Genomic DNA, 19,352 nt, shown 5'->3' with positions numbered 1-19,352 from the left:
TCGTATTTGAAAATTATTAAATATGTATAGAAAAATGCATTAGACTTATACTTAAAATGTGAATAGAAAAACAATGAAAATCCGAGTGAAAACAAAAGAAAACCAATGAATAACAATAAAACAAAACCAAAGAAAATGAAGAAAAAATAAAGAAAATAATAAAGTTAGTGAAAAATGAAAAATAAACAAAGAAAACCAAAGAGAAAATAAAGGAAAGAAAAGAAATAGTAAGAACAGAGAGAGAAACGAAGAAAAGGCGGTGAATAAACAAGAAAAACAAAAAGGAACCCAAAAACTTGTGGAAGACCGGCTCCTTTTCTTCAACTAGATCGCGACATACTAACTCAACGTGAACCGGACGATGACGCAGTGGCTAGCGGCAGTGCGCTGCAACTGAACGATTGTGCTCGCTTTAAGCGAGATATAGGACTGTTCTCTGGGTCGGGCCGGTTGAAGTTGCCCTGGACCCCGTGGCTCCTTCCAAACACAAGTTTCAGCCCTGGAGGCCTGGACCGGACCTCTCTCAGAAAAAAGAAGAAAAAGAGAGCCCTGGACCGGACCCAAGGGAAGGGAGCAATCTAGCGAACCGCGGCAGACTCCTCCCCGCAAACCCCCAGATCCCGACGAGACCACGCCACACCGCGGCGAAGCCCTAGCCTCCGGCCAGTGCCGCCGCAGCGATGGTGTACTTCGATTCATGGGACGAGTTCGTCGACCGGTCCGTGCAGCTCTTCCGCGCCGACCCCATCACCGTACGCCGGAACCCCATCTCTCTTTCCCCGATTCCCCCCTCGTCCACCCATGCCCGCATCTCGATCTAACCCGTTATCCGTTGCCCATGTGTCCAGACTCGCTATTGTATGAAGTACCGGCACTGCGACGGGAAGCTCGTGCTCAAGGTCACCGACGACCGCGAGGTACGGCGCCCAGGCTTGTTGTTTCGCCCAGATTTGGTGACTGCTTCCAAATCCATGACCAGGAAGTGTGTATTTTAGGCCCCGATGACGCGTCTCAACTAGGAATAGAGCCGATCGAGCGTTATTGTAATTCATGCATCGCGTGAGATGGTTCACCGTTGCTTATTGATTTGTGTGACGTAGCATATCTTGGTATAGTATCAGTGGCTCGATTAAATACTACGGTAGTTAGATATATCAGCATTAACAGAAAGCAAAACTGATCTCTGTTTTGAGCAGTTCTGATTTTACACCAATCGTGTACATTTATATTTCATCTGAAGTTTATTTTCAAGTCAAGAATGATAGTGAGATGCTAATTACAACCAAATGTCTGCTTGATATCATAAATCCAGGAGATTTTGTGATAAATGCCTAGCAGCCATTAGCATTAGTTCACAGTAGTTAGTAGTTACACTAGTGTGGGTGGGCATGTGGGCTTTTCCTTCCTAATTGAAGCAAATCATTGCTGTCCATGAAGAAAGTACTATTGTGCCCACTATTAAGTTTGTTTGTTCCTGGATGAATGTGAGCGAAGCCAGGAAAATAGATAGTGCAAACTGCAGAGTACATGTTTAGTTATATGGATTTAAGCAAGTGGCCTTCTGCTCACTTCATCTGAAAACCACTTAATTTTGTATACACTATCCCTGTCCTGACTTCATCTAGAAAACTGCTTAGTTTTGTATATATATCATCATATGTGGAGTTGGTATGTGATTAGCTCAACACTGAAGCACTATTTTGTTAAGCTCAAACTTAAATGTTTTTTACACTGTTGGGGAACCCGTAGGGGGTGCAGCCCAAACATACACTCGTAAAATACTGCAGCTTCTGGGCACACATGTCCCAAATCTGAGTCATAAGTTATATCTTAGTGTACTTAAGATATTCTGATATTTTTGTTAGTGCTAGATTTTCACGATGACTCGATAAAGCTTTTATATGCAAAACTACACTGTCCGCACATCATACTGCTGGTGTTATCTACTAGTTGCTTCAGTACTCTCCTAGTCAACATATTTGCTTTGGAATATGATGTAACCATATAGTTGTGCATCTGATTGCACCCAACGGTTCAGGAAATCATAAATATTGGTGTAATTTTTTCATGGTTCGACATTGCATTGCTGCAAATGATTGAATTTGCATAATATTTCAGTGAAGAAGCACTTCCAGATGAAATATTTGAATCTCCATAGTTATATAGGTGCGTAAATCACCCTACAGCTGTGCCTTTTAGTTGACAACAATAGCACATTCAGCATAGAGGGTCCATTGTGCTAGGAAATGACGTAGATACCATTGGAAATCACCTTCTGTGCAGAACTTCGAAAATGTGCCATGGGGAAATTTTGGTTGACCTTATTTCCTAATCATCAATCAAACTATATTCATTCTTGTTTGATGAAACTGTAGCTGAATGTTTTTCTCTTGTTGTCATGGATCGTCTTAATTGACTTTTGTTGTAATCGTCTGCTGGTATTATGTTATATTCATAAAATCTATATATTTTTCCCTGTAAGTTCCATGATTTGTGTTGTTAAATGCAGTTCTTCTTTAACGGTCATCATGTCAATCATATTATATGCATGTATGTATCTGCCTTGAAAAATGTGATATGCAGCTCTGCACTTCTTTATCTATCCCTTCTATGTGATTTTAATGACAGGTGGATGTGAAATATGACATCCAAAACCTGGATTAAATATAAGCATGTCTGCATTTTGTAATCCAGATTCCTAGTCACTCGCTGATTGTGGCAGATTGGTTTTTAACTTTGCACTTGCCTATTACTTTTTCTAGATTTGAAAGCCATCACTGTAAAAATGCGATGAAAAATTACTGTCGAGTTATACTTGACTACAGTGTTACGCAGCAACATTATGTTGTACTCCCTCTGTCCGTTAATATAAGAATATTAAGGGACAGAGTAGTATATATTATGACTATAGAGTCTTGCAGTTGAATGAATCGGCTAGGATTTTGTATGTCACCGTGATCATTCTTGTGCGCTCACCGTAATTCTGACTGTCAAATGAAATGTGAAATAGTGGCTATATTTAAATGAACGTAAAGTCTGAAATATAATGTTTGTAATATAGTGTTGCTCTTGTTTATTTGTTCTTTTGTTAAGATTAGCACATCATCACCTATATTCGACCCAACCTGTAATTAGATAGCCACTTAATAGAATTGTGAACCAATTTCATTTTATGCTATACAAAGAAAACGTTAGAAAACTCAACTATTACCAATCTATTGGTTCGGTTGGCATTGTGGTGCTATAGGCTAGGTGCTAAATATGTGTGGTAGGTGACTAGCCTATAAATAAAACCAGTATGGAAACTTTTGTACCAATCTAGCAACAATAGCAATTGTCAAATGTAACGTGTACTTTTGACCCATCTTAGACTTAATCTTATTCTTTTCAGAAAGTCAAACAATATGTTTCCGTTTGTTTGTTCTCTTGACATACCCTTGTTAAAGTTCTGAAGTGAAAGCTATCAGTTCTATCATTAAATTTTATTTCTTTGCCAGTGGTTTTAGACTATCTTGCTTGGCCAGTGTTGGCACGAGCAGCTTGTTTCCACTTTTTTATTCTTTTCTGGCATTTGTGATGGGGTCAGCAATGTTGTGCTATGGTGCTAAATGACTGCATCATAATTTCATGGGTCTCTTGGCTACATTGTGGATCCCCGAAAATGGTTGTTGCTTCCTACTTGTTTTTTATAGTTATAAGAGCGATCATGTGCACTTTGTCTCGGTTAAGCTGATAAAAGTGGAGAATTGTATTGTGTGCTGTCCTTGATCAACGCCTGACTGTTCTAATATTAATGCGGAAACCACTTGTAGTTTAAACTTTGATTGAAGTAAAGCAATCCTGCTCTGCTGACTGTATGTGACTACTTTGCAGTGCCTGAAGTTTAAGACGGATCAAGCTCAGGACGCAAAGAAGATGGAGAAGCTTAACAACATCTTTTTCGCTCTCATGACTCGTGGACCTGATGGTATCTTCCATTGTTTCTCTTTGCTATATCTATTGCGTCAAGCCCCCAAATGTTTTCACTGATTTGGATCCCCGACCTTTCCGTGGTGCAGCTGATATAAGCGAGGTTTCAGGGAAGGAACAGGCGGAGCAGCAGCAATCAAAGAAGGGACGGGGCAGGAGGCAGTAGTATCATGTTCTGGGTTTCTTTCAGAAAGATCACAACTGGGAGTGGTGGGTGGATATTTTGATCGACTCCTGTTAGCCATGTTACAACTGTGAGTGGTGGGTGGTCTAAGAGTGGTGAGTAGTTTTCTAAGACAATGTGCGCCATCGTTGGATCCTTTTTCCTGGCACAAAACCGCGAAGTACACTTACCCACACAATCATGGTTGATGAGACAAATCAAATCTTTGACCGTCTGCGTGTTTTGTTGATGAATCATGGTTGATAAGACAATCAAATCATTGCCCGCCTGCGTGCTTTGGTGATGATTTTTCATTTAGGAACATGGCAAAATGTTTTCTTGAATCCATGAACACTTATGCGTTGCACACTGTTGTGGGAGCACAAGGTACAAGTACAACGCTGCGGACCTCGCAGTGACGGTGGGGTTGATTTTGATGATGCAGTGATAGCTGGTTTGTTCCTTGTTCCTTGGATTCATTCATCGCATCAGCGGCACGAGAACGTGCCCGTCGTGCGTTTCGCTGATTCCGCCTTGAATCTTATCTTGTTATTTCGTTGCCATGTTCTGTCTTAGCCACCACCACGTTAAGTTGATTCCCATGGTCTGTTGCCGCCTATTTGGAAAGAAAAGAATGCTGCAGGTAGTGCTCTTGAATTCAGATTACTAGAGGAATGATAGGAAAGGTTTGGCAGATCCATGGATGCATAGGGTGCTAGTAATATACTCCATTGAAATCGGCTCAATTTTTACGGTGCTAAAAAGGCATTTGGAGCACAGGCTTTTCTTTTATGGCCTCCGTGTGTGTTCTTCCTGACACCGCCGGTCAAACTATTGTTGCCCTGAAGGCCCGAAGGCTTTTTCAGAAGACGGAAGCTTTCTTTTCTTCCCGCCCAGTAGTGTCCTTGACAGCAAAGGTTAAAGAGCGTATCAAATTATGGCCATTCGATTGTCCGCTGGATCAGCATTGGATAAAGAAAGTGGCTTTGCTCCTTGGGTCAAATTTACACCAACACGTACAAAAAGGGTTGGCCTCGGGGCTCAGTTTTTCCGTCTCCGTGCTCAATGAACGCCATGCTCCCCGGCAAACGAAAGATTCGGAACGCAGCTGATGATAAAACCAAAACGTTTACTCTCGTGTCAAAAAAGGGCACCGATTGATCGATTCTCCCGTCCCCTTTTTACCTCGCCGTGCTCCCTCCGTTCCGTGCGTCTCCGCCCCATGCAGTGACTTTTCCGAGCGAAATCATGGCCGGACCAGAGGCTTTATCAGGCTTTTTCACCTCTAGTTTTTACCCCTTGCGGGCTTGCGGCCTGGATGAAAAGGGCTACACGCCGATGCATGTCGCCTCGGTCGGCCGCGATGGCGCATGCTAGAATCCGCCGGACCAGAACGTGCCCGTCGCCATCATCATCAGCCGTCCCCGTCCGGCGGGTTCTACGGCCGGCCGTACGCGGCGTCTTTAATTACGATGGATAGATAGAAATGATCGTTCGTTTCTTACCGCCCGTACGCCCATCTCTCTCTCTCTACTAGGCCGGTGGTCTGCCGCTTCCCGCTGTCCTCGCCTCGCCTCCAGGCTTTAACGGCTCGCCTATCGATAACGGCCACAGTTACTGCCGCCTGCATCAAGTGGCCATGGCGGCTCCCTCCATACGTGACGAGCATAGAGTATGTGTTGGTATGGGCCGCCATCTCTCTGCTCGGTTTTACAATGTTGGTCGTTGGAAACAGAGATTTTGCAGGACAGGTTCTCGTAAAAGTTCAGAAAACAACGCCGTAGTATAGTTGTTTGGATAACCCACCCATGTGTATCTACACTGCTGACAGAGTCCAAATCAAACAAGCAGTGGTACACGGTAGTAGCAGCCGCAGCCCATATTTAGAAACAAGTACTGCACGTCTCCCACCATTTAACGCGGGGCATGGACGAGTGCCGTTCCACTAACACATCTGGTTCATGGTTACGGCACGGCAAGCGTATCTCCCAGTACTGCACGCTCATACAGCAGCAGCAGTTACCGACTTACCGGCGCACGGGTACATGGCAACCACCGCACCGCACGGGCAAGCAACCACGGGCCGGAGCCCGGATGTCGACGAGCGATGCTGCTGATCAGCTCAGCGCCGCATGGTAGGCAGTGGTTAAGCATCGATCGATCCACGCCGCCCACGATGGCCACCCGCTAATGTCGCTACGGCCATGCGCAGGTACGTGCTCCTGTATGGACCGATATCGTCCTCAAGTAACATGCCTACCCGCGACCCCTATCACTTTCGATCACCTCCGCCGATGGCACGTGAGCTCGCCGGCGCCGGGGGCCCTCCCCTCCCCCTCGTCCCGTCACATCCTGTTGATGCTGCCCCAGGCTCGGCTCCGGGCCAGTACTGCTTTCGGCTCTGCCCGTGCTACGCCCCGTCCATGCACCGGCCGGCGGCGTTTGGTTACTTGCTTCGCGCCACCGATGGCCTTCATGACGAGTACGACTGCACGGAAAGAAGGCATTGTTTTAATATTCATGATATCGAAGATGAAATACGGATGCAAGCAGAAGGCTCTATCAACTCGGGCAATCGAGGATGCACAAGTTAAATAAAACAAGAACAAAAGTAAATAAAACACGATGTAAGGCACACTGTAACCAACATCAACATCAACACTACTCCGACAACACATAGGTTGCAAGAAGGTTCTTCAAAAGCAACGCCCTTAGAAAGATAAGGACACACAAGTGCCACCATCGCCGGATTCAGTCAAAGACTAAATCTCGAGTTTTCATCCTAAGAGCACAATGAAGCAAAATTTCATGCAATGCCTTCAACAAGATAACGATGTTGAAACACCGCCATTGCTAGGTATGACCGACGAAGGCCACACCAAGGGTTTTCACCCTGAAACTCTCCTGGTGCTGAATTAGCACCACCAAAACGCAACGACAATCTGTTGTCACAACCGCTTGACCACCACCTTCATTTCACCACAGTTACCGACCAGACCACTCGAAAACGTAGATGCATCTATTGCACGAGGACCATGAAACATGACATCTCAATATGTCTTCAGCTAGAATGTTGGGGTTTCCAGCCATTACTCACACGCACAGTTGATCAAAGCAGCCAAAAGTTGTGCTCGTATGAGTTTTCTGACGGGCGACGACACGACTGCCAGGCACCGTCGAAACCCATGTTAAGGCCCCCTCCGGCAAACTCGTGCCATCCTAGTCATCAACTAATGACGAACTTGGGAAAATGAATCCCTTCGTGCAAACACATGTTTCAAACCCTGATTTGCAGTATCCTGCCTTAAAATCGGGGCATAGTCGAACCGTGGGTGACTGCCGCTGTCGTGGATGACATCTTCGTCGTCTTCGATTCTTCAACCACCACACATGTCGCCACGACCATTGCTGCCAGATCCATAAGCGGACGTCTGGTTGTCCTCGCAGCCGTCGCATCCAAGCCACCACCAAAAAGATCCGGGCCAGCCACCCGATTCCGAGCTCCGTCAAACACAAGGCCATCTAGGGGCGCACCCTGTACTAAGCCAGAGGTCCCCTCGACGGAGGATGACGAGAGCCCGCCATCGCCCTTCACTGGTATTTACCCGTCGACTTCCTCCGGCGGCAACATGGTGGAAGGAGGAGAGGAGATATGGGGGCGGGGGCTAACGTTTCGCCCTTGCCGCCCACTAGGAGCGGAGCGGACGACTTGGCTCTCTTCCGTGTCGTCCTTTTTCAGACATGACGATGCTCCCCGCATGTTCACGCCGTCCGTGAAGCAAAAAAAAATTAAACTAACTTGATTATTCAGGCAATGAAGATTAGTGCAATTTTTGCTTCATGGACATGCATGCCATCTGTTTGCATCGCTGAAGATGAACACTCCTTTTTATTGGTTTGAAACATGTGTTCGGCCAATAGTCCCTCGAACCATGATTTTTCTACACGAAAAATGGGGAAGCAGACAATGATCACACACGCACACAAAAGGAAAAAAAAGAGTGCAACAAGCACAACATACATTATCTCAACATATAGCATTAGTCCATATCAAATTATGACATTGCATGCTCTAAAATACCTAGAGTGGTTGTTAAATTGTTTAGTATAACTGGACGCCGGTCGCCTTAATTAGGGGAGGGGGGATGCGGGAGTCGCCGGATGAATAATAGACTACTCATATCAGCAAGATGCACCTTCTTTTCGGGAGCCCATCCAAAAAAAAACTCAAAGTTAAGTGTGTCTCGCTTGGAGCAATTTGAGAAAGAGTGACTGATGAGGAAGTTGATTCCGGGTGCGCACGATAGGGTCAAAGCGTGCGTGAAAAACTAATGTTGATCTATGAGGGGAGTATAGATCCTAAATAGGTGCACTGTGGTGGGCGGCGATGAGGGAAGGGCGGAACGACAAGGCTGGTGGTTTGGCCGATGGTCCGTGGGTCGGTTGCGGCAGAAGATGAACATGAGGGCAAGAGGTTGAAGAAGGCTATATGGTGGTTTGTTTTCCATCAGACAGCTGGAAACAAATCGACTGACCCAAATTATTTTCTTAGTCGACTTAGCCAGTTTATTAGTTCTTATGCATACCAGCTTATCCAATCTGATCGAAATGACTGGTATATAAGAGCGTTTAGATCACTAAAGTAGTGATCTAAATGCGTAGTGATCACTAAAGTAGCTCTTATATTTCTTTACGGAGGGAGTAGTAACTAGTAAACAATAGTATGTCAATATTTCTACACTATCCGAAACAAAATGGTAAAGCTTAAGTCCTTGATCTGATAGGGAGTGTAGTTGGTAAGGCCGTCTCTACCATTGAGAATTTTCCTTTTTTTTTTTGCATATCTTTGAGAAATTTCCTATAATGTATTGAACCAACGCCAACAACTAATTATGGACCAAATAAATGTTTTCGTTATTGGTCCCTGTCCTTCCCGTATAAAACTTTGCTCATGTCTCTTCCCTCGCTCCATTTATATGCCAGACAAAAAAAATGTAGTTTGGTTGTTAGAACCGAACCAAAATGTTGGTTGGCCTTTTCCCTCCAAGGCTACAATGTATTTAATCAGTTGATATGAGCATTCAAATGGCCTTTTACAATATAGATGGCATCCATGATGACGACATTGGTGGGGGGACAACGTGGTAGGGTTGGGGCTCGACACAAGTCACACAACACCATAGGGGTACCATCTTTTGAATGCCTCGGAGTCGGGTTGGATCAAAAAATTCAAATTGGTAAATGGAGTTCAACTAGTAATGCTAAATGCAAACGATATAGAATTGGAGAACATTTTCAATTCAAGTGCTTGGATTGCAGTAGAATTGCACAACAAAGATAGTAGTAAAATCAATTCCAGAATTTTGTTTGGTTCATCATTTAGAAGCATTTGTGTTAGCGTACTTGTGTATTTGTATATGTAATAATATCCACATGAACTTGTAATTATATATATAGTTCGATTATCTTATCATTATTACAAAAATATATTTATATATGCATAATAATCATGTTTTGCATTCTTTTTGCACATGTTTGAAATATAATAACATCTCATAGACATGTAGTACTTATTTTACTACTTATGTAAAATTATTTTTTATTTAAATTTAAATTGTAACGCAATACCATATTTTTTATGCTTACATACATCTGTATATGTATGGTAGCAGAGGTGGCATGGTCGTTTCCACTAAATTCAGACCCCTAATCCTATGTTTGAGCTACACATATTCTAGTTACCCACCAATGGATTTGGAATTGGGGCTCCAATTCCAATTCCGATTATTTGTGCAGCCAAACAGTTGAGTTTACTGTGTTTATCTCCAATTTATGAAATTATTTGCTCAGTTTTGCGATCCAAACATGGTGTTTGTGTATATGCAATGCAACATGTAGAGTGGTGGCAACAATAGCTAATTGTTTAGCTGAAGCTTCGAAGGGGACTGAACATCTCAACCTAATCCATTTAGCGATCATAGGCTTGTAGCTCTATGCATACCCAAAAAGATCATTTCTTTTCTTAGATACTTAGGGCTAAAGTAGGCGCATGAACCTCCAGTGGCCCAAAAATCTAATCACTTAGCTAATACTTCCTCTGTAAAGAAATATAAGAGTCAGTATTGAGATCACTATTTTAATGATTTAAACGCTCTTATATTTCTTTACAAAGGCAGTTCTATGTAGCATACTTCTACTAACTAGTCCAACCTCATAAAATTTACCGGGACGATCTAGAGCATCCCATCCCACCGTCTTCCCCGAGCGCACGCGTTATTATATAAAGACGTTTCATGCGAAATTATGTAACACTTGTAATGACTATTTTGGATCCTCTATTTTTTGTCCAACCAATATTTCTTCCAAATATCGGTTATGAAAATGTTGGTCATGAAAATATTTTTATGCCCACTTGCATTGCTAAGTATAATGATGATTTATTGTGCATCTTTAGGTTTTTTGAAATGTGGAATTAGGTAGTTGCGTAAAAATTGCACTGGTACTTCATCTTTGATAGTAGGTTTAAAATTTGCTTTATTGTTTCTTTGTGTCCGAAATGTTGCAAGGTTGTGAACCAATGATTGCACGTGAATACATGTATTAGAGCATCTCCAACAGCCGCGCCAAACAAGCGCCGCGCCGCAAAATTGCCCATTTTAGCGCGCGCGCAACCAGTATAGTGGCTCCAGCGGGCGCGCAAAAACCGCGCGCGCGGCATATGTAGTTCAACGCGCGGGCCGAAACTCCATCGCGCGCCGCTTTTTTGCTGCGTCCGCTCTCGCGCGCTCGCTCGCCCCCTCCAGCCGCGGCGCCGCCGCCGCCCGCGCCACCCGGCGACCATTCCGGCGCTTCCCCGGCCTATCTCCGCGCCGCGGCAGCTTCCTCCGCCCCCCTCTAGTCACCGCCGCCCCTCGCGCGCGTCCGTCCTTCGACGAACAGCGCCCGGGCGCTAGCTGCCGCTCGGCGCCTGCAAGGTGTTTGACAAAACGCCTGCAAGGTATATATTGCTCAAACTTCTTGAATTTGGTGCATGTTGATTGTAGTTTTAATAGCATAGTATTGAACATTGTAGATGAGTCAGTCGTATGATTATTCTGAAGAAGAATTTGATATGAAAGAGGAGGAGGATCTTGCAATGATCCTAGCTATGCACATCAACAAAAAACCGAAGCACGGTGGTTCGGTTATTGGTCGGCAGAAAATTTGGAGGATAGGATCGATGCCCATAACAGATTGATGAGGCACTATTTTGTGGAGAATCCCACATACCCAGAATCGTACTTTCGTCGCCGGTTTAGGATGAGCACCGAGTTGTTCACGCGCATTGGAGAGAAATTGGCTAGCCGTGACCGTTTTTTCAGCAAAAGGAGGAATGCCGCCGGAGAGCTCGGGCATAGCACCTTTCAGAAGGTGACAGCCGCTTTGCGTATGTTGGCATGCGGTATCCCGGCTGATCTAGTTGATGATCACTTGGCTATGGGTGAGAGCCAAGCCATCATATGTGTCAAGCCTTCGCAGTCGGAATGTGCAAGTGTTTGGCCAGGAGTATTTGAGATCTCCCAATGCTGAAGATGTCGCAAGGCTATTGGAGATGAACAAAGTTCGCGGCTTCCCTGGTATGCTTGGCTCAATAGATTGCATGCATTGGAGTTGGAAGAATTGTCCAAAGGCATGGCATGGGCAATTCCACGGTCAAAAAAAAGGTTCCACTATAATCCTTGAAGCGGTGGCCGATCAAGAGACTTGGATTTGACATGCATTCTTTGGAATGACTAGATCTTTGAATGACATCAATGTTGTCAACCGGTCACCACTGATGAATAAGATTGCAAATGGTGATTTGCCACCGGTGCAGTTTGTAGCAAAATGGACATACATACAACTACGACTATTATCTAGCAGATGACATCTATCCAAAGTGGCAAACCTTTGTGAAGCCGTTGAAAAAGCCGGAAGGTAGGAAAAATCTTGATTTCCTCAATGCTCAGGAGGCGGCTAGAAAAGATGTGGATAGAGCTTTTGGGATTTTGCAAGCCCAATTTGCTATTGTGAGAGGACCGGCTAGATTTTGAGATCAAAAAATGTTTTGGTACATCATGCACGCTTGTGTGATCATGCATAACATGATCATCGAGAATGAGTGTGGCTAAGATGTAGACTAATATCAGTATGAGATGTTCGGACATCCCGTGCAAGTGCGACGGAGGGCTGAAAGGGTCGCCCGTTTTGTTGCCTCCTACCATGACATTCAACGTCCCGCAGCGCATGATGATCTTCAGAAAGATCTCATTGAGGAGTGGTGGGCATGGAATGGACGACAAAGAGCATCATGATTTATGCGTTTGACATTGTATTGTTGAACTATCTGTTGTGTTTATTGCACTATTTGTTGTTTTGAACGATAAACCGTTTGTTTGAGTTGTAATAATAACGAAATTGAACTATTTATTTTGATTTATTTTGAAATGCATATGTTGTTTGTGCGAGAGTCACGCGCGCTGCATTTTTGCGTGCTGCTGGAGCTGCGCGCGCTGCATTTTCGCGCGGCTGCTGAAGTCAGCACTGCCCGCCGCGCCAAACCAGATGATGAACGCGCGGCAAAGTAGTTTTAGCGTGCGGCGGGTTTGGCGCCGGTTGGAGATGCTCTTAGGATAGCCGTCGAGATTCCAAGAAAACTTAGGCCAACTCCACCGCGCGATCCTATCCTGTCCGGCTCCGTCCGTTTGCGGTAAAAGGGACAAAAGAGGCGGCCCAGCGCACGGCCTCAAACGGACAATTGTTCGGATTCCGTCCGTTTTTGACCCATCCCCGGCCCAAACTTGCGCTCGGTTTGGGGTGAAACGAACGCGCGCGGACGGCCGCAACGCACGCCCTTGTCCCCCCCCCCCCCCCGTGACCCGCTTGTCGGGGACACTAGCAGTCCCTATGCTCCCAACGCTTCACCCTCTCTCCCTGCCCCGCCCCGCCTCCGGCGCCGCCGCTATTCTCCGGCTGCCTCCTCACCGCGCAGCCCCCCGCCGTCCATACAAAACCACGTCTCGACATGGCCGCCACCACGCCCGCGCTTTCGCCGTAGTTTTGGTCGTCTATTGGGGGAGGTTTGGCCGTCGCCGTCCTTGCCGGTGGCGGAGGGGACACGAGTGCCGGCGACGTACCACGACGGCCGAGGCAGATTCCGACGAGAGCTCAAGAGCGGGCAGTAGCCGGCCGGCAACCACCCCTGCTGCATCGAGGTGATCATCGTGGCCTCTTCGCCACCACGACCGCAAGGTGTTCGACCTTTTGCCAACAAAGGTATGGACAGTGGAGACGAGTTTTTCTTCCATCATTTCCTTTGTTCATCGGACGATTCGTCGTCGGATGATGAAGATCTTGTGGTGGCTGCACTGGTCCACTACTAGGGAAAAGGCTAGCAGCAGTGCGGGTTTTAGATGTATCAGTAGCGCGGGGATAGGCGCTACTAATAAGGCGCTACAGCTAACAGATAGCAGTAGCGTGTGCTTACCAGCGCTACTGCTACGCAAGTGTAGCAGCAGCGCTGTTAGCGGAAGCTCACTACTGCTAGTAGCTCTAGCACGCTTTACCTTGACGCGCTACTGCTATCGCGGCGCTGCTGCTAACTTTTATACACTCGCTACTGCTAATTTAAGTAGGTTTTTTGTTTTTTTTTGCATATTTGTTTTGTATTTGAACATGATTTATAGAAGAATCTTTAGCACATAGTGTTGGAAATATGCCCTAGAGGCAATAATAAAAGTATTATTATATTTCATTGTTCATGATAATTGTCTTTTATTCATGCTTTAACTGTATTATCCGGAAATCGTAATACACGTGTGAATACTTAGACCACACATGTCCCTGGTAAGCCTCTAGTTGACCAGCTCGTTGTGATCAACAGATAGTCATGGTTTCCTGACTATGGACATTGGATGTCGTTGATAACGTGATCACATCATTAGGAGAATGATGTGATGGACAAGACCCAATCCTAAGCATAGCATAAAAGATCGTGTAGTTCGTTTTGCTAGAGCTTTGCAAGTGTCAAGTATCTCTTCCTTCGACCATGAGATCATGTAACTCCCGGATACCGTAAGAGTGCCTTGGGTGTACCAAACGTCACAACGTAACTGGGTGACTATAAAGGTGCATTACAGGTATCTCCGAAAGTAGCTGTTGGGTTGACACGGATCGAGACTGGGATTTGTCACTCCGTATGACGGAGAGGTATCTCTGGGCCCACTCGGTAATGCATCATCATATTGAGCTCAATGTGACCAAGGTGTTGGACACGGGATCATGCATTACGGTACGAGTAAAGTGACTTGCCGGTAACGAGACTGAACAAGGTATTGGGATACCGACGATCGAGTCTCGGGCAAGTAACGTACCGATTGACAAAGGGAATTGCATACAGGGTTTGATCGAATCCTTGACATAGTGGTTCATCCGATGACAACATCGAGGAGCATGTGGGAGCCATCATGGGTATCCAGATCCCGCTGATGGTTATTGACTGAGAGCGTCTCGGTCATGTCTGCATGTCTCCCGAACCCGTAGGGTCTACACACTTAAGGTTCGGTGACGCTAGGGTTATGAAGATATGTATATGCAGAAACCCGAATGTTGTTCGGAGTCCCGGATGAGATCCCGGACGTCACGAGGAGTTCCGGAATGGTCCGGAGGTAAAGAATTATATATAGGAAGTGCTATTTCGGGCACCGGGACAAGTTTCGGGGTTATCGGTATTGTACCGGGACCACCAGAAGGGTCCCGGGGGTCCACCGGGTGGGGCCACCTGTCCCGGGGGGCCACATGGGCTGTAGGGGGTGCGCCTTGGCCATCATGGGCCAAGGGCACCAGCCCCTATAGGCCCATGCGCCTAGGGTTTCCCCCTAGGAGGAGTCCTAGTGGTGGAAGGCACCCCTAGGTGCCTTGGGGGGGAGGGAAACCTCCCCTAGGCCTCCGCCCCCCCTAGTAGATCTCATCTACTAGGGCCGGCGCCCCCCCCTTGGCACCCCTATATATAGTGGGGGGGAGAGGAGGAGAACACACCAGCCCCTGGCGCCTCCACCTCCCCCCGTTACGTCTCTCCCTCGTAGTCTCGGCGAAGCCCTGCTGCTGTGACGCCCTGCATCCACCACCACGCCGTCGTGCTGCTGGATCTTCATCAACCTCTCCTTCCCCCTTGCTGGATCAAGAAGGAGGAGACGTCTCCCGTCCCGTACGTGTGTTGAACGCGGAGGTGCCGTCCGTTGGGCGCTGGTCATCGGTGATTTGGATCACGTCGAGTACGACTACATCATCACCTTGCAAGCTTCCGCACGCGATCTACAAGTGGTATGTAGATGCAAACTCTCTCCCTAGACTCGTTGCTTAGATGAACTCATAGATGGATCTTGGTGAAACCGTAGGAAATTTTTTAATTTTCTGCAACGTTCCCCAACAGTGGCATCATGAGCTAGGTCTATGCGTAGTTCTCTATTGCACGAGTAGAACACAATTTTGTTGTGGGCGTAGATCTTGTCAACTTGCTTGCCGCTACTAGTCTTTTCTTGCTTCAGCAGTATTGTGGGATGAAGCGGCCCGGACCGACCTTACACGTACGCTTACGTGAGACAGGTTCCACCGACTGACATGCACTAGTTGCATAAGGTGGCTAGCGGGTGTCTGTCTCTCCCACCTTAGTTGGAGCGGAATCGATGAACAGGGCCCTTATGAAGGGTAAATAGAAGTTGACAAAATCACGTTGTGGTGATTCGTAGGTAAGAAAACGTTCTTGCTAGAACCCAATTGCAGCCACGTAAAAGATGCAACAACAATTAGAGGACGTCTAACTTGTTTTTGCAGCGATTGATCATGTGATGTGATATGGCCAGAAGTTGTGATGAATGATGAATTGTGATGTATGAGATCATGTTCTTTGTAATAGGATTCACGACTTGCATGTCGATGAGTATGACAACCGGCAGGAGCCATAGGAGTTGTCATTATTTTTTGTATGACTTGCGTGTCATTGAATAACGTCATGTAAACTACTTTACTTTATTGCTAAACGTTAGTCATAGAAGTAGAAGTAGTCGTTGGCGTGACAACTTCATGAAGACACGATGATGGAGATCATGATGATGGAGATCATGGTGTCAAGCCGGTGACAAGATGATCATGGAGCCCCGAAGATGAAGATCAATGGAGCTATATGATATTGGCCATATCATGTCACAACTATATAATTGCATGTGATGTTTATTATGTATTATGCATCTTGTTTACTTAGGACGACGGTAGTAAATAAGATGATCCCTTATAAAATTTCAAGAAGTGTTCTCCCCTAACTGTGCACCGTTGCTACAGTTCGTCGTTTCTAAGCACCAGGTGATGATCGGGTGTGATGGATTCTTACGTTCACATACAACGGGTGTAAGACAGTTTTACATAGCGAAAACACTTAGGGTTAACTTGACGAGCCTAGCATGTGCAGACATGGCCTCGGAACACGGAGACCGAAAGGTCGAACACGAGTCGTATGGAAGATACGATCAACATGAAAATGTTCACCGACGATGACTAGTCCGTCTCACGTGATGATCGGACACGGGCTAGTCGACTCGGATCGTGTAACACTTAGATGACTAAAGGGATGTCTAATCTAAGTGGGAGTTCATAATTTGATTAGAACTTTATTATCATGAACTTAGTCTAAAACCTTTGCAAATATGTCTTGTAGATCAATGGCCAACGCTAATGTCAACATGAACTTCAACGCGTTCCTAGAGAAAACCAAGCTGAAAGATGATGGCAGCAACTATACGGACTGGGTCCGGAACCTGAGGATCATCCTCATAGCTGCCAGGAAACAATATGTCCTAGAAGGACCGCTAGGTGACGCTCCCGTCCTAGAGAACCAAGAAATTATGAATGCTTGGCAGTCTCGCGCTGATGATTACTCCCTCGTTCAGTGCGGCATGCTTTACAGCTTAGAACCGGGGCTCCAAAAGCGTTTTGAGCATCACGGAGCATATGAGATGTTCGAAGAGCTGAAACTAGTTTTCCAAGCTCATGCCCGGGTCGAGAGATATGATGTCTCCGACAAGTTCTACAGTTGTAAGATGGAGGAGAACAGTTCTGTCAGTGAGCACATCCTAAAGATGTCTGGGTTGCACAACCGTATGACCCAGCTGAACATTAACCTCCCGGATGAGGCGGTCATTGACAGAATCCTCCAGTCGCTCCCACCAAGCTACAAGAGCTTTGTGATGAACTACAACATGCAGGGAATGGAAAAGACCATTCCTGAAGTGTTCTCGATGCTGAAGTCAGCAGAGGCTGAAATCAAGAAAGAACATCAAGTGTTGATGGTCAATAAGACCACTAAGTTCAAGAAGGGCAAGGGCAAGAAGAACTTCAAGAAGGACGGCAAAGATGTTGCCGCGCCTGGTAAGCCAGTTGCCGGGAAGAAGTCAAAGAATGGACCCAAGCCTGAGACTGCGTGCTTTTATTGCAAGGGGAAGGGTCACTGGAAGCGGAACTGCCCCAAATACTTAGCGGATAAGAAGGCCGGCAACACCAAAGGTATATTTGATATACATGTGATTGATGTGTACCTTACCAGTACTCGTAGTAACTCCTGGGTATTTGATACCGGTGCCGTTGCTCATATTTGTAACTCACAGCAGGAGCTGCGGAATAAACGGAGACTGGCGAAGGACGAAGTGACGATGCGCGTCGGGAATGGTTCCAGAGTTGATGTGATCGCCGTCGGCACGCTGCCTCTACATTTACCTGCGGGATTAGTTTTGAACCATAATAATTGTTATTTAGTGCCAAGTTTGAGCATGAACATTGTATCTGGATCTCGTTTAATACGAGATGGCTACTCATTTAAGTCTGAGAATAATGGTTGTTCGATTTATATGAGAGATATGTTTTATGGTCATGCTCCGATGGTCAATGGTTTATTCTTAATGAATCTCGAGCGTAATATTACACATGTTCATAGTGTAGATGCCAAAAGATTTAAAGTTGATAACGATAGTCCCACATACTTGTGGCACTGCCGCCTTGGTCACATTGGTGTCAAGCGCATGAAGAAGCTCCATGCCGATGGACTTTTAGAGTCTCTTGATTATGAATCGTTTGACACGTGCGAACCATGCCTCTTGGGCAAAATGACCAAGACTCCGTTCCCCGGAACAATGGAGCGAGCAACCAACTTGTTGGAAATCATACATACCGATGTGTGCGGTCCAATGAGCGTTGAGGCTCGCGGAGGATATCGTTATGTTCTCACTCTCACAGATGACTTGAGTAGATATGGGTATGTCTACTTAATGAAACACAAGTCTGAGACCTTTGAAAAGTTCAAGGAATTTCAGAATGAGGTGGAGAATCAACGTGACCGAAAGATAAAATTCTTACGATCAGATCGTGGAGGAGAATACTTAAGTCACGAATTTGGTACACACTCAAAGAAATGTGGAATCGTTTAACAGCTCACGCCGCCTGGAACACCTCAGCGAAACGGTGTGTCCGAACGTCGTAATCGCACTCTATTGGATATGGTGCGGTCTATGATGTCTCTTACCGATTTACCGCTATCATTTTGGGGATACGCTCTAGAGACAGCTACATTCACTTTAAATAGGGCACCGTCTAAATCCGTTGAGACGACACCGTATGAATTATGGTTTGGAAAGAAACCTAAGCTGTCGTTTCTAAAAGTTTGGGGATGCGAAGCTTATGTCAAGAAACTTCAACCTGAAAAGCTCGAACCCAAGTCAGAAAAATGCGTATTCATAGGATACCCTAAGGAAACTGTAGGGTATACCTTCTACTTAAGATCCGAAGGCAAGATCTTTGTTGCCAAGAACGGATGCTTTCTGGAAAAAGAGTTTCTCTCGAAAGAAGTAAGTGGGAGGAAAGTAGAACTCGATGAAGTACTACTCTTGAGCGGGATAGTGATGCAGCACAGGAAACCGTTCCTGTGATGCCCACACCAACTGAAGAGGAAAACCATGATGATGATCAAGGTACTTCGGATCAAGTTACTGCTGAACCTCGTAGGTCCACAAGGACACGTTCCGCACCAGAGTGGTACGGCAACCCTGTCCTGGAAATCATGTTGTTAGACAACAATGAACCTTCGAACTATGAAGAAGCAATGGCGGGCCCGGATTCCAACAAATGGCTTGAAGCCATGAAATCCGAGATAGAATCCATG

General features: G+C 45.8%; 1 protein-coding gene across 1 annotated transcript; it reads left to right on the top strand.

Annotated features, from left to right (window-relative positions):
- Positions 1–502: 502 nt before the first annotated feature.
- On the top strand, positions 503–4,450 carry LOC123160076 (signal recognition particle 9 kDa protein). The gene is made up of 4 exons (XM_044577897.1): positions 503–752; positions 849–917; positions 3,874–3,967; positions 4,059–4,450. The coding sequence occupies exons 1-4, from the start codon at positions 681–683 to the stop codon at positions 4,133–4,135; spliced, it is 312 nt and encodes a 103-aa protein (XP_044433832.1). The 5' UTR covers positions 503–680; the 3' UTR covers positions 4,136–4,450.
- Positions 4,451–19,352: the final 14,902 nt, after the last annotated feature.

Source organism: Triticum aestivum, chromosome 7B (assembly GCF_018294505.1).
Source record: "Triticum aestivum cultivar Chinese Spring chromosome 7B, IWGSC CS RefSeq v2.1, whole genome shotgun sequence".
Classification (NCBI taxonomy): domain Eukaryota; kingdom Viridiplantae; phylum Streptophyta; class Magnoliopsida; order Poales; family Poaceae; genus Triticum; species Triticum aestivum.
Note: the sequence above shows the minus strand (reverse complement) of the source record. Positions and strands in the feature narration are given on the sequence as shown.